The sequence below is a fragment of the Mobula birostris genome, chromosome 10 (genome assembly GCF_030028105.1).
Source record: "Mobula birostris isolate sMobBir1 chromosome 10, sMobBir1.hap1, whole genome shotgun sequence".
Classification (NCBI taxonomy): Eukaryota; Metazoa; Chordata; class Chondrichthyes; order Myliobatiformes; family Myliobatidae; genus Mobula; species Mobula birostris.
The window spans coordinates 96,460,787-96,475,502 of record NC_092379.1 but is presented as its reverse complement, the minus strand read 5'-3'; the positions used below and the strand labels follow the sequence as shown (position 1 = coordinate 96,475,502).

At 40.2% G+C, this 14,716-nt stretch overlaps 1 protein-coding gene across 1 annotated transcript in view; it reads right to left on the bottom strand.

Moving 5' to 3' along the window:
• The window catches only part of LOC140204181 (exocyst complex component 1-like), a 105,967-nt gene that overhangs the window by 17,294 nt on the left and 73,957 nt on the right, over positions 1–14,716 (bottom strand). The window contains exons 12-14 of the mRNA XM_072270645.1: positions 14,327–14,434; positions 13,151–13,233; positions 11,773–12,016 (exon numbers count right to left, since the gene is read on the bottom strand). Of these exons, the coding sequence (XP_072126746.1) occupies positions 11,773–12,016; positions 13,151–13,233; positions 14,327–14,434 (435 nt within the window). The remainder of the gene's footprint in view (positions 1–11,772; positions 12,017–13,150; positions 13,234–14,326; positions 14,435–14,716) is intronic.

The window sequence follows — 14,716 nt, the reverse complement described above, 5'->3', positions numbered from 1 at the left end:
AAATATTTAGTCTTTTGGGTGGTGGGGCTCTGTTTCTTTCAGGGTAGCGCTTCTGGACCTGTGGAGTGGCATCGGGTTTGGCAGGTGGCTTGTCAATGACACCATTCTCAGTTGCCGGTGTGACATTGCTGTCAGTGACATGATCATCACTGAGAAGCAAGTTTGATAGCAGTAATGTGTCTTTCTTGTTGGATGTGTTTGACTCAGGTGTGTTTGTCAGTTGAGCATTCAGTATCTGGTCCACGTGTTGTTTCCATGTATGACCTTCAACATCCACTGTGTACATCAATGGTCCAGTTCTTGTAGCTGTCCACTTACCTTCTCGGTAATCATGTGCTGGGACTTCTAATTCAAACTCAAAGCTCCTTGCTGATTTACTTGGCAACTGGTTGAAATGTTTATTCTGCACTTCCCACTGTAGATCTGGTTTCAGGAGATCTATGCAAGATCTCAGGTTCCTGCTCATGAACAGCATTGCAGATGTTTGATTTGCCGTCACTTAACAGAGCTCTGATACACGAGAAGGAAATTGCCCACCTTGTGCTGTAGAGAAATTACCTCCTTGTCCATAGCTTTAATGGACTTCTTGAAGGTTTCAATAAATCTTTCAACTAACCCATTCATTGCTGGGTGGTGCAGAGCTGATTTGTTATATTTAATGCCAATTTTCTTCATGAATAGTCTAAACTCTTCTGATGTGTATTGTGGTCAGTTGTCACTCACAATTTGTTCTAGTATGCCATTTCTGGTGAAGATAGTCCTCAGAGCAGAAACAGTCTTTTCTGAGGTGGTTCACTTCATTGGCATGACCTCTGGCCACTTTGAATGAGCATCTACAGAAATCAGAAACATGGAGTCCATAAATGGCCCAGCAAAGCCAATATGTACTCTTTGCCATGGTGGAGATGGCCACTCCTACAGGTATAATGGTGCCTATGGGGGTGCATTTTGAATTTTTTGGCATCCGGAAGAGGTTTTGATCAAGTCTTCCATCTATCTATTCCCAGCCACCACACTTAACTCTGGGTGAGACACTTCACCTTGAATGTACCCAGGTGTCTTTCATGCAGATTCTCTAACATCTTCTCGTTAGAATTAAGCAGTTGTGACAATCTCTGGTTCGTGCTACTATCTGGGCTGCAGTTGCCTTTTGATGGCACATTGAGAGCTTTGATTGTGTGACAGCTTTGTTGGATTCTTCTTAACCATTCATGTCCAAAAAGTGCTGGCCCTCCACTTTTCAACACAAAGCTCTAACTGTTGTGTTTGGCATCCGTACATCACATTCACTTTCAGTTTGCCTTTGGGAGACACTTTTTCGTCTGTGCAGGTCTTCAGCATCACTGAGGCCTTCTCTAATGGTAGCTTTAAAAAGTCTGTTGTAATCAGCCTCTAAAATTATAGACAAAACTGACCCTGTATGTAGCTCTATTTTTAGTTTGACATCTATTATGATCCATATGAATTTGTGATCTGATTCAGTAATACCATGCAGTTCTAGGCATGACAGCTTCCCTTTGTCTGGCACTGTGTTGTCTCATTCTGGTACACACTTGGTCACTTTATGCATTTGCTTAGTTTTGTGTTTGAAATTTTTCCAGTGGGTGTGGTCTTTTTCTTTGGCTGTGCTTTTTATCTGACTTGTATGTTCTCTCTATGTGATCTTGTTTGTGACACTTTCTGCAGACTTTTTCCTTGAACTAACAGTCATTTGCATCATGGGACGATTTGCCACATTGATAGTATTTTTGGTTTTTTGCACCATCTTTTTCTGTCTAATGATATTGCAATGGTCAATGCCTGTTCTAAGGTTAGGTCTCCTTCTGACAGTAGCCTCTTTTGAATGCTTTGTCTATGTATGTCACATACAAACATTAGAGAGTCCATCTCTAAAGTCACAGTATTGGGAAAGTTTGCGCAGTACTGCAATGTATTCAGAAATGCTTTAATCCTTTGACTGTCTCCTTTTGTGAAATCTAAATCTCTCAGTTATTACCAGTGGTTTAGGGCTCAAGTGATTTTGTAAAATAGCAACAACTTAGTCGCATGTCTTGCTTGCTGGCTTTTCAGTAGTTACTAGATTGCAAAACAGCTTGTACGTTTTAGCACTCATTAAGCTAAGAAGTGTGCATACTTTCTTTTCCTCATCCATGTTGTTTGACTTACAATACAGTTCAACCCTCTCTGTATACGACTCCCAGCCTTCATTAGTACTATCAAATTCATCAACTTTCCCGACTAAAGCCATTGCCACGTTATTTTCACTTTAACTTTGTTAGTTGTGCATCTTTCACTGTGTACTATGCAGTTACTCATGCATCCCTTTGTTAGTATCCATGAAGTCCTTCTCCGTACTGTTTAACTCTCCCCTTGCCGTCTGGTCCTGTAATTGTCCCGTAAATGTTGGTGCAGTTGGTGATATTCTCTGGCACTCAGGTTTGTACTCGTTGCCACTTTGTAGTTTCTGTGAAACTACATATCAATTAAATAAGAGCACTCAAGTTGGAAGTGGCTTTAATTGGTGTATTCACGAGAGACAGCAAGAGATCAATGCGTATGCGTAGATAACAGATCAACTCGCATAGGTAAATTATCAGTCCATACGTAGTACAAAAGGGAGTCATTGTTCTAAAAGAAATAGATCCATACATTACAACCTTCTCCCACCTTTTTTTTTATCTGGTTTCTTCCTCCTTCCTTTCCAGTCCAATGAAGGGTCTAAGCCTGAAACGTCAACTGTTTTTTCATTTCCATAGATGCAGCCTGACCTGCTGAGTTCCTCCAGCATTTTGTATGTGTTGTTGTGGATTTGCATCACCTGTAGAATCTCTTATGTTTATGATAATGCTAACACCATTTACAAAATGCATTTCACTTGCTTGCCAAGGCTGCTCAAACAGCACCTTCCAAACCTGCAATCTCCATAAAGAACAAAGGCAACATGTCCATAGGAACTCACCATCCTCAGTTCCTCTCCAAACCCCTGCACACTATTTATTACAATTGAGTCTAAACCCATGAACTTAGTAGCATACAGAAAACATAAGTACCTTCACTAGAATAACTGTAGTGGTTCAAGGAGGTGGCTCACTACTCCTTCATTAGAATCATTATAAATGGAAAATATGGGGTAGGCCTGATCAAAAAACTGCAGGATACTCAAATGATTAAAAAAATAAAATAAGCAGTGGGAGACTAAGGATCAGGGTTGTAAAATAGGAATTAAGTGAATAGTGGACGAGGTTGCTGACCACCATTACTCATGGCAGTACACACTTTGTTTCAGCTATTTCTATTGTCTATGGAAGAGTCATATAATCATAGACATAAAAAAATGACAGCACAGAAACAGGTCCTTCAGCCCATCTAGTTTATGTCAAACCATTTAAACTGCCTAGTCTCACTGATCTGCACCTGGACCTTAATCCTCCATACCCATCCTACTTCGTACCTGTCCAAACTTCTCTTGAATGTTGAAGTTGTAATTGCATCCACCACTTGTGCCGACAGCTCGTTCCACAATCTCACCACTCGTGAGTGAAGAAGTTCCCCATCATGTTCCCTTTAAACTTTTCAACTTTCACCCTTAACCCATGACCTCTAGTTGTAGCCTCACTCAACCTCAGTGGAAAAGAGTCTGCTTTCATTTATCCTACCTATATGCCTCATACCTCTATCAAATCTCCCCTCAATCCTCTACATTCTAGGGAATAAAGTTCTAACCAATTCACTATTTCCTTAAAACTCAGATCCTCCTAGTCCCAGCAACATTCTTGTAAATTTTCTCTGTATTCTTTCTATTTTATTTACATTTTTCGGTAAGTAGGTGATCAAACCAGCACACAGTGCTCCAAATTAGGCTCCACTAACATCTGACACAACTTCAACATAACATCCCAACTCCTGTAATCAGTACTTTGATCTATGAAGGCTGATGTGGCAAATGCTTTCTTCACCACCTAATCTACATGTGACGCCACTTTCAATGAATTATGGAACTATATTTCCAGACCCCCTTGTTCTATTGCACTCCTCAGTACCTACACAAACCTCTGTCACCTGCCCAGTCTCATTCCCTAATAGGAGATCAAGTGTTGCACAGACTCTCTAGTTAGGACTTCTATATACTGATGAAAGAAACTTTCTGAACATATTTGGTGAACTCTATCTAGTTCTTTTACAATACAGGAGTTCCAGTAAATATGTGGAAAGTAAATCACTTACTATCAGAACCTTATGTTTCTTGCAACAGACTGTTATCTCTCCACAAATCTGTTCCTCTAAATCCTATGGACTGCTGGGTGGTCTGTAATATAGCTGCATTAACATGGTCATACCTTCCTTATTTTTCAATTCCACCCATAAAACCTCACTAAGCAAGTTCTCCAGTCCGATTTGACTGAGCATTGCTGTGAAATTTTCCCTGATTAGTAATGCCATCTCTCCCCCTATAGTCTCTTGTGCTTGATCACATCAAAAATAACTGAACCCTGGAATACTGAGCTGCCAGTCCTGTTCCTCCTGCAACCAAATGTCACCAATGGCTACAATATCATAACTCGATGCGTTGATCCATGCATTGAGCTCATCTGCCTTTCCTACAATACTCCTTGCATTGAAATATATGCAGCTCAGAACATTAGTCCCACCGTGCTCAACCTTTTGTTTCCTGACTTTGTCTAAGGTCTTAACAACATCCGTTGCCACAACCTTTCTACAATCTGTCCAGTACTCTGGTTCCCATTCCTCTGCAACTCCAGTTTAAACACCCCGTGCAGTACTCGCAAACTATCCTGCTCGAATATTAGTCCCTTTCCAGTTTAGATTCAAACCAACTCCTCTGTACAGGTCCCTCCTTCCCTGGAAGAGAGCCAAATGACCCAAACATCTGACACCCTCCCTCATATATTAACTCCTTAGCCATGTGTTAAATGGTATGGTCTTCCTATTTCTAGCCTCACTAGCACATGGTAGGAATCCTAAGATCACAATCCTGGAGGTCTTGTCTTTAGAACTGAAAAAAAAAAACACGTGGACTAAGATATTAACTGTCCTGTGCTATCACCAGTGGGATCATCAGTTGATCTGCCACCTGCCTTCAGGTGTTTTGGCCCACTTATGATCAAGACTCCGTCGAGGTGGTGGGCCAGCAGTGCTACAGCACCACCTCCCATTGGTGAGCTTAAAAACTTGGTATCTGCCTCCATCAGAGTTGTTGGTCACTTCCATCCAACAGATAGTCTGCTCTTCAGGTGTCTATGCAACTACTGAAGGGTTTGCAAGATATGTATACACTGACTGACTATCTGCCCCTCTGGACATACTTGGTCCACACCCATGCTGATCCTTTCTCTGCTGCCTCAGCTACAGCCCTGCTGGTTGACTTGATCTCTCTTCTAGTGAAGTCAAGGTCACGCAGCCACTTCTGGAAAGTGAACGCAATAAACCCATGGCAGTCTACTTCGAATGGATAGCATGAGACCTTCCATCCTCTGTCTCTGCACTCTGATCTTAATTCTGCATACTTGGTTAACTTGCGCTCATGGGCTTCATCGATGTTGTCTTCCCAGGGGACTGTGAGTTCACCAATAACCATTTCTCTACTGGTGTCAGACCATACGATTATATCTGGACGCGATGTGGTGAAAGCTATTTGCTCCGGGAAAATGCCTTTCCCGTCCAGGTCAGCCTTGACACACCAATCACTGGCTGAAGAAAGTATGCTTGATCGTGAGCCTGTGCTGTACACCCTTGACTTGGAGCCTTCTTTCACAAATGACATGCGATGTTCTGTGCAACATGGGGCATGAGATAAGTTGTGCTGCAGTACTCTCTGCTCAACTGCTTCTGTTATAACTTTGAGAACTTTGTTGTCTCCAAGTGTACATGCCGCTGGAAAGATTGACTCTGCATGCACTCAAAATATGTTGAAGTGTTCCCTTCTCGCCACAAGCAGCACACCTGTCTGTCTTACCTTCATACCAAGTGCTGAGGTTGGCAGGTGTTGGGAGCAGATCGTACGCTGCTCTGCATAAAAAAGAAATGCAGATCGGTTCCATCTGCCACAGAACATTCCAAGATAGATGTCATTGTTCAACACTTTCCCACCAGGTCCAAGCCCCTTGTTTGGCCAGGCCAGCTGCTTTAGCTAACCACTTCTCCTCTTCTACCTCTCGTATTTCTTGTGTTACAAGCTCACGGCGCTCCTTACCTGTAGAAGATGACCACCACTTGTGGGTTGTCCATCCAAGTCCCTGGTGGCCTAGCTGGATAGCCCCAACCGTCTCCTTGTGCTTCAGTCTAGACTCTGCCTCATCAACTGCTACACGGGCTGACCACTTCTTGCCTGATCTCACATGCGGCTGGGTGTTCTTGATGACAGGGTCTTTTGAGTCTCGAAGCATCAAGAATGATCTTACCTTGGCTAACTTGACTTCTTCAACAAGGGATTGCACTGGGATGGTAAGATTTGTCTGGCTACTGTGGATTGCAACATTGGTGAGGCTGCTTGGTACTCCAAGCCACTTCTTCACATACTTGTTGATCTTCCGTTCCATTGCCTCACATGGGACATTGCCACTTCATAGACAGTTAGTGGCCACATTATCCGTGGCATCAGTCCAGGCAGGCAAGTCAAACTTGTTGACAGACATCTTGAACCTTCTTGGTGTCTCTCAGCTCCTCTGTGTACCATCACCCGAGACCCTTAACTGGTTGATCCTGAATGGATGGAATCTCCTCTCCACAAAGGGTGAAATGAAAGTCAAACAACTTTCCTCTCCTAAGAACAAGGCTCCTTGACTTCTTGGTCTTGAACTTCATTCTTCCCCAGTCCATTAGTTCCTCGAGTCTAGATAGTACATTTTCCACTGCCTCCGTGCTGGGACCCAAAAGGGTGAGATCGTTCATGAATGCTCGTATTGGTGGTAACTCCCCTCCGCTATCAAGTGTGACACCTGGTCCCACTGATTCTGCAGCCCTCACAATGACCTCCATGGTTAACACAAAAAGGATGGGTGAAATCGCACATCCCATTGGGATTCCAACATCCAAGCTCTGCCACCTAGTTGTAAACTGCTGAGTGGAAAACCTCATCTGGAAATCATTGTAGTACTGCATAACAAAGTTCCTCACCTTAGCAGGAATCCATAGGAATTCTATCGCAAACTTAATCAGGACATGGGGAACAGAACCATACGCATCTGCCAGATCAAGTCAAACTACAGCCAGATTTCTTCTCAATCTTTTCGACTCCTGGATGGTATGCCATATCATACTAGAATGTTCAAGGCATCCCAGGAAGCCAGATTTTCCTGCCTTCTGCATAGATGTATTTACCAATCCATTCTCCATCACAAATGAAGATATTCTTTCTGTCAGAATGCCAAACATAATCTTCCCCTCCACATTCAGGAGTGAAATTGGTCGGAACTGAGCAATTGGTCGAAATTGGTCTTTTAACTTAGCACCTAAACCATGAACTCACTTTGTAGAACCTCTTTCCTCTTTCTACCTATGTCATTGATACCTATATGGACCAGAACCTCTGGCTGCTCACCCTCCCATTTAAGAATGCTGAGAACTCGATCCGAGATGTCCTGGATTCTGGCACTCGGGAGGTAACGTACCATTCAGAAACCTCATTCTTGTAGACAGAACCTCCTTACCATTCCCCTAACTAATGAATCCCATATCAGCACAGTTCACCTCTTCTTCCCCTTCACTTCTGATCCACAGAACCAGATTTAGTGCCAGAGACCTGACCGCTGTGACTTTCCTTTACTAGGTGATCCCCAACAGAATCCAGTGGCATACCTCGTGTTGCGGTGGATTGCCGCAGCGGTACTCTGCACTGGCTACTTAACCCCTTTCAACTTCCTGCCTGTCACCTGGTCTCCTGTGTCCTGCTCCTTGGGTGTAACTACCTTTCTATCTGTCCTGTCTATCACCCCCTCAGCCTCCCAAATCATCTGGAGTTCATTCTATTCCAGTTCCAACTCCTTAACATGGAGTGTTAGAAGCTGCAGCTGGATGCACTTCTCGCAGGCAAAGTCATCAGGAACTTGCCTTCCTACAACCTGCAAGAGAAGCATTCAACTATCCTGGCTGGCATTCTTACTGCTCTAACCATGCAATTATAAATAAGGAAAAAATAAATAAACTGAAAAAAATCTTATCTGCAGCTTTTTGCCTTCTTTCAATCAAGCCTCTCCTTGCTGAGGCCTTGAAGAGCTAAAGCCTCAAATCCCCACTCTCACATTGTCCACTCCAATAACGGTTTTTCTGCTTGCCCTGCCTTATTAATTTGCAGTTGCTAATAAATCCTAATCATTGAGTGGCTGCTGGTGGTTCATTCAGTCAGATTTAGAAGATGGATGTACGACAGTTTTACATTTCCCTTTTATTATGTAAAAGCATCAAAGTTGGAGAGTTACAGCTGGAAATGAAAAAAAACTTTGGTCTGCATATTGGGGAAAGCAGCTGAAAATGCTTAAAAGCCGGATTCCGTAACAAAAACAGAAATGGTGTAAGAACTCCATCAGGCAACATCTGTGGAAAGAGTGACCAGTGAACATCACACGCATCATCAGAATATTGATTTGTTTTTATTTCCACAGAAAATGTATGAAGAGCATACTTAAGCATATTTAAAGGCCAGAAAAAAAGCTGAAGCAGATGATATTTCAACTCCCAGCAGCATTTGTCACATGCATGCTCTTCCTGTTGCCTTTTACCTTTTTTTCTGTATGTTGTCACCTTCCAGGAATTTCTTCACCCCAGTATCACCTTGATACTTTGGTAATATCAAATATCTGTTCAACTCCCTGGCCATCTTTACCACTTTTCCATTATTCCTTTCTCAACTTTATTGTTCTCTTCTATTTGTTGCCCCAGTTTGCTTCAGAATAGTGTTACTTAAATATCCATTTCAGTTTCCCCGTTCAACACTCATTTCCGTTCTCCTTCTCTTGTACTTCACTATTCATTGTGCTCAACTCCTCAACTTGAAGGCTTTCAGTCAGTACTCTGCTTCCCCTCACTGCAACCTGACAGCTCAGTTGCTTCATCCTGATGCACTTCATCATTCACTCTCTACTTCTCTCAGGCTTACTGGTTCTTCTACCTCTTTGGACCTGCTGACTTCCGTGGCCACCTCTTTCTGCTCCTGATTGTGTCCTGTCAACACTTTGTGCCCCAGGACATCTATATTTCAAAAGTAACATATGGCTGACTACCAATCTCAAAAAGGAAGTTACACAGTAAGCATATTTTTAAATTGCTTTGTTGGGCTACATTCTAAATCTCAAAATACCACCTATTAAAAACTTGCAGAGGAAATAATTTAAATATGAGAATTCAAATATTAAATTAAATGCAATGACATCATTTGCTTAATCACTGAAATGAATAAATATAATTATAAACTTCACATATGCATCTGAAATCAACTGACAGGAAGCTCAATTTTGATAGCAATCCTCTAAAGTAAATACTGTATGGTATTCTACTGAGATGATGGCTTTGAGCAAATTCTTCAGAAACAAAACTGCTCTGTTTCAGTTTGAGCAGGCAAAGTTTTAAGCCACCCACTGGTGTATATTTGATTTATTACAACAGGATACAAACCCTTCTCAGTCTTGACTGAGAAGTGAGCAGAAGAGAAGGAGTGCTATAATGTCAGACGTACTGACAGTGGTAACCTTTCAGTCAAAATATTAAAAAGACCCTGTATGATACGTTAGCAAATACACATTATTTTGAAGTGCTATTGATTTATCTCCAGTGTCGTGAATATATTTAATCTTTATTCAACATCTCAAAAACAGATTGCATTTAGTCAATAATATACTTCTATTTTTCAGAGGTTGCTATATTTCCTACATCACAAAAGTGATTTCAATAGTACTTCATCAGCTGCAGAGCATTTTAATGTGATCCAAGGCCATGAAAGGTAGCATATGAATTCAAGTCCTCTTTAAATCATTTTAACAATGCTACAAAGTATGACAATTAAAGAAGAGGAGGTACTGGCATTTTTTAAGGAATATAAAAGTGGATAAGTCTCTGGGTCCGGACAAGATATTCCCTAGGACCTTGAGAGAAGTTAGTGTAGAAATAGCAGGGGCTCTGACAGAAATATTTCAAATGTCATTAGAAACGGGGATGGTGCCAGAGGGTTGGCGTATTGCTCATGTGATTCCATTGTTTAAAAAGGGTTCTAAGAGTAAACCTGGCAATTATCGGCCTGTGAGTTTGACATCAGTGGTGGGTAAATTGATGGAAAGTATTCTTAGGGATGGTATATATAATTATCTGGGTAGACAGGGTCTGATTAGGAACAGTCAACATGGATTTGTGTGTGGAAGGTCATGTTGACAAATCTTATTGAATTTTTTGATGAGGTTACTAAGAAAGTTGATGAGGGTAAAACGGTGGATGTTGTCTATATGGACTTCAGTAAGACCTCTGACAAGGTTCCACACGGAAGGTTAGTTAGGAAGGTTCAATCGTTAGGCATTAATATGGAAGTAGTAAAATAGATTCAGCAGTGGCTAGGTGGGAGATGCCAGAGAGTAGTGGTGGATAAATGTGTGTCAGATTGGAGGACTGTGTGTAGCGGTGTGCCTCAGGGATCTGTACTGGGTCCAATGTTGTTTGTAATATATATTAATGATCTGGATGATGGGGTGGTAAATTAGATTAGTCAGTATGCAGATGATACTAAGATAGGTGGAGTTGTGGATGATGAGGTAGGTTTTCAAAACTTGCAGAAAGATTTAGGACAGTTAGAAGAGTGGGCTGCAAAATGGCAGATGGAGTTTAATGCTGAAAAATGTGAAGTGCTACATTTTGGTAGAACTAATCAAAATAGCACATACATGGTAAATGGTAGGGCATTAAAGAATGCTGGAGAACAGAGAGATCTAGGAATAATGGTGCATAGTTCTCTGAAGATGGATTCTCATGTGGATAGGGTAGAAAGGAAAGCCTTTGGTTTGCTGGCCTTTATAAATCAGAGCATTGAGTATAGGAGTTGGGATGTAATGTTGAATTTGTATAAGGCATTGGTAAGGCCAAATCTGGAGTATTGTGTACAGTTCTGGTCACCGAATTATAGGAAAGATGTCAATAAAATTGAGAGAGTACAGAGGAGGTCTGCTAAAATGTTGCCTGGGTTTCATCTCCAAAGTTACAGAGAAAGGTTGGACAAGTTAGATTTTTATTCTTTGGAGCGTAGAAGGTTGAGGGGGGATTTGATAGAGGTGTTTAAAATTATGAGGGGGATTGATAGAGTTGATGTGGTTAGACATTTTCCATTGAGAGTGGGGAAGATTCAAACAAGAGGACATGGGTTGAGAGTTAGAGGACAAAAGTTTTGGGGCAACATGAGGGGGAACTTCTTTACTCAGAGAGTGGTAGTTGTGTGGAATGAGCTTCCAGCAGAAGTAGTTGAGGCAGGTTCTATATTGTCACTTAAAGTTAAATTGGATAGATATATGGACAGGAAAGGAATGGAGGGTTATGGGCTGAGTGCAGGTCGGTGGGACTAGGATAGGGTAAGAGGTCGGCACGGACTAGAAGGGCCGAGATGGCCTGTTTCCGTACTGTAATTGTTATATAGTTATATGGTTACAAAACTCATCTGAAATACCTTATGTAAAGATATGGAAAAACATGAATTAGAGCTATATTTTTTGTTGATAGCTATTGCTATTGAAGTAATACAATAAGTACTTTATTAAAATATAGAACAAAATATCAATTACTTACAATGCATTTGTCAAAGTTGCGCTTCACATGCACCAGACTATTTCCAAATGTAGATTTGATAAAGTAAGGAGGGTCAGAATCTTGAGCTGCCAGTGCACGCTGGCTCACTATTACCAGTAAATGCAAGGTGTTTGATGGGTTGATCTTATCACAAAGGTTTACAAAACTTCTCAGATCTAGTTCAAGAGTACTGAAGATTTCATTCATCATTTTTCGTTTAATACTTAGTCCGGCATCTTCCTGCCTAGTCGAAAGTATAGTAAAAATTATGGCACAAATTTTTTGCACTTATTTAACATGTAGTGAGTGAATAATTAGAAAATATAATATTAATGCGATGGAAGATTCATCTAGTGTGAACAGACATAATCTGTTAGTTATTCGAATTTCAAGACTAATATTAGAGTAATAGAGAAATTATTAAGGAAATGAGTTGTAACTTATGTTTGAACATGCTCCGGATTTGTATTTATTGGATGTCATTCACACGCTCGGGATACCTTCATGTGCTTCACAAGCAATGAAGCGGTTTTTGAAATTCAATGCAAGGAGATGCAGCAAAGTCCAACAAACTGCAATGAAACAAAAGGTCCAAATAATTTTAAATTTGTTGCAGGATTTTGGCTGGGATAAAATGCAGCCTAAGATATGGGGCTAAGGTAACAGTTCTTTTCAAACTTGGAAGAACAAATGGAACTCTGAATAACTCATCTGCCATCTGACATTCTTATAACATAGCAACTCTGCAGGCTAGAATTTGTGATCAAGTTTCTTAATATGAACTTAAAGCCATGACCTTTTAAGATAAGGAGACAAACCTTAATCAAGCATTTCTCTACAGACAAAGATATCTGTGATGCTTAAAACTGGTATTATAGTTCTTTCTTTCAGTAAGGAAACCAACACCATCTGTAAGTGGATTAATAATTTCAATAACTTAGTAAGTGGAAAAATCCTATTTGAAATTGTCAAATGCTTATGTGAAATAAATAATAAATCTGAATTAATATTACATGCTGGATATTGAGTGCTCAACTCAAAAACCTAAATTGCTTCCATCTGAATTTCAAATTACTTTACATTGGGACTAGGAGCAGATATCTGTAGGAAAACACCTTTTTTGAAGGTGGTTTTCAAAGCAACAGTAGGGGAGTCATTTCTTGGCATAGAATATTCTTTGATTTAAAAGATGTCTATCTATAGGAATAAAAACTGGTAATTTTATTACTATAAGTTTGTTGTTGGTAAGCATTGAAATGTTTGTTGGATTCTTCGATCTTAATTCAGTTACCTACACGTGGCCATAAAAATATACGTACAGGAAAACAAAAATGTCAGTTTATCACAAATAACTGACATGATCTAATATGTTACGTACTCTGCAGTACTCCAATGCATCTGTTCTCTCTCTGTAGAGTCTTGGATAACTGTAGCCACAAGATCACTTTTACTTCCCAGCAACTGAAAAAAAAAATCAATTAATTTAAAAACTTTCAAAGCTCTTCTGCTATCAGTTAAACACACAAAATGCTAGAGGAACTCAGCAGGTCAGGCAGCACTATAGAGGAAAATAAATAAACAGTCGATGTATTGAGATCATTCATCAGGACTGGAAAGTAGGAGGGAAGAAGCCAGAATACGAAAGTGGGGAAGTGGCAGGAGTACAAGCTGGAAGGTGATAGGTGAAGTGAGGTGGGTGAGGGAGAGAGGATGAAGTAAGGGCTGGAGAAGAAGAACTCTGATGGTTGATGAGAGTGGACCATGGGAGAATGGGAAGGAGGAGGACACCAGGGGAGGTGATAGGCAGATGAAGAGAAGAGGCAAGAGGGGAGCCAGAGTGGGAAATTGAAGCAGGAAGGGGAAACGGAAATATTCCAGTATCTGCCGAATCTCTTGTGTTTATGATTTGCTGCTATCAGCCACGTTCACACAGTTAAATAATGGTTATTAGTTATTCAGCATGACTTTCTAATTGACATATAAAGTTACTCAAAAACATTTAAACAGAATTCTAGTTTATTTTGTTTTTTTTTGTTCCTTATCTCTGAAACATTTCATTTGGGTTTGAAACCCCAGAAATTAAACAGCTTTCAACAATAGTGAATCCACCAATGAACATCTCTTCTAATCAGTGGGAGTCATAATCTTTGACCTAACAACTAATCAGGAAGCAGTTAGGTATGGATATCACTGATATTTTAAAGTATTGTTCTGTCTGACCAGTCAGTGCCAAAAATTATATTGACCACTACAATGCTACACCTATGTAAGATTCTTGGCTATAACCTGACAATATTTTAAACTGCAAACATAAGAGCAAAAAAATCATTACTATTTAAACCACTCAATTAGAATAAGATAGAACTTTTATTGAATAATGATTTCATTTACTAAAGATAATTAAATGCTTTGTATTTAAGAGTATTGAAGCTAATAAAACTTAAAGGAAACATATTTCACATTAAAACTCAAAAAAATTAATATTTTAAAAAAACTTGAAATTTATAAAACACTCAAACTACAAGGAGTTTGAAAATATATAGAACGTTTCTACCTGTGGTGTTTCACTATATGTGTCTTCCGTCAACATAAAAAATTTGGTGATAAACTCTTCCTCTGCAATGCACACAGGCTCCAATTCTGTGACTACATGATCTATGATCTTGAAAGAAAACACAATAATAAAGATAACACAGTAATAAAACACACAGGCCAGTTATCCTCATTATTCTCTTTCTGTAATTTCACAAATAATGGGCAAGGAATATCTAAATGCTTTCATGAACTAAATAAAAATAGAAAAGGTGGGAAAGTTGACAATGTGTGCATGTGAGAGTGGAAGTGGGAGAGAGACAGAACACACAAACATTCAGTTTATTGTCATACACAAGTACGGTGAGCTACACAGGTAAAAACCTTCCTTGCAGTAGCATCACAGAGGTAC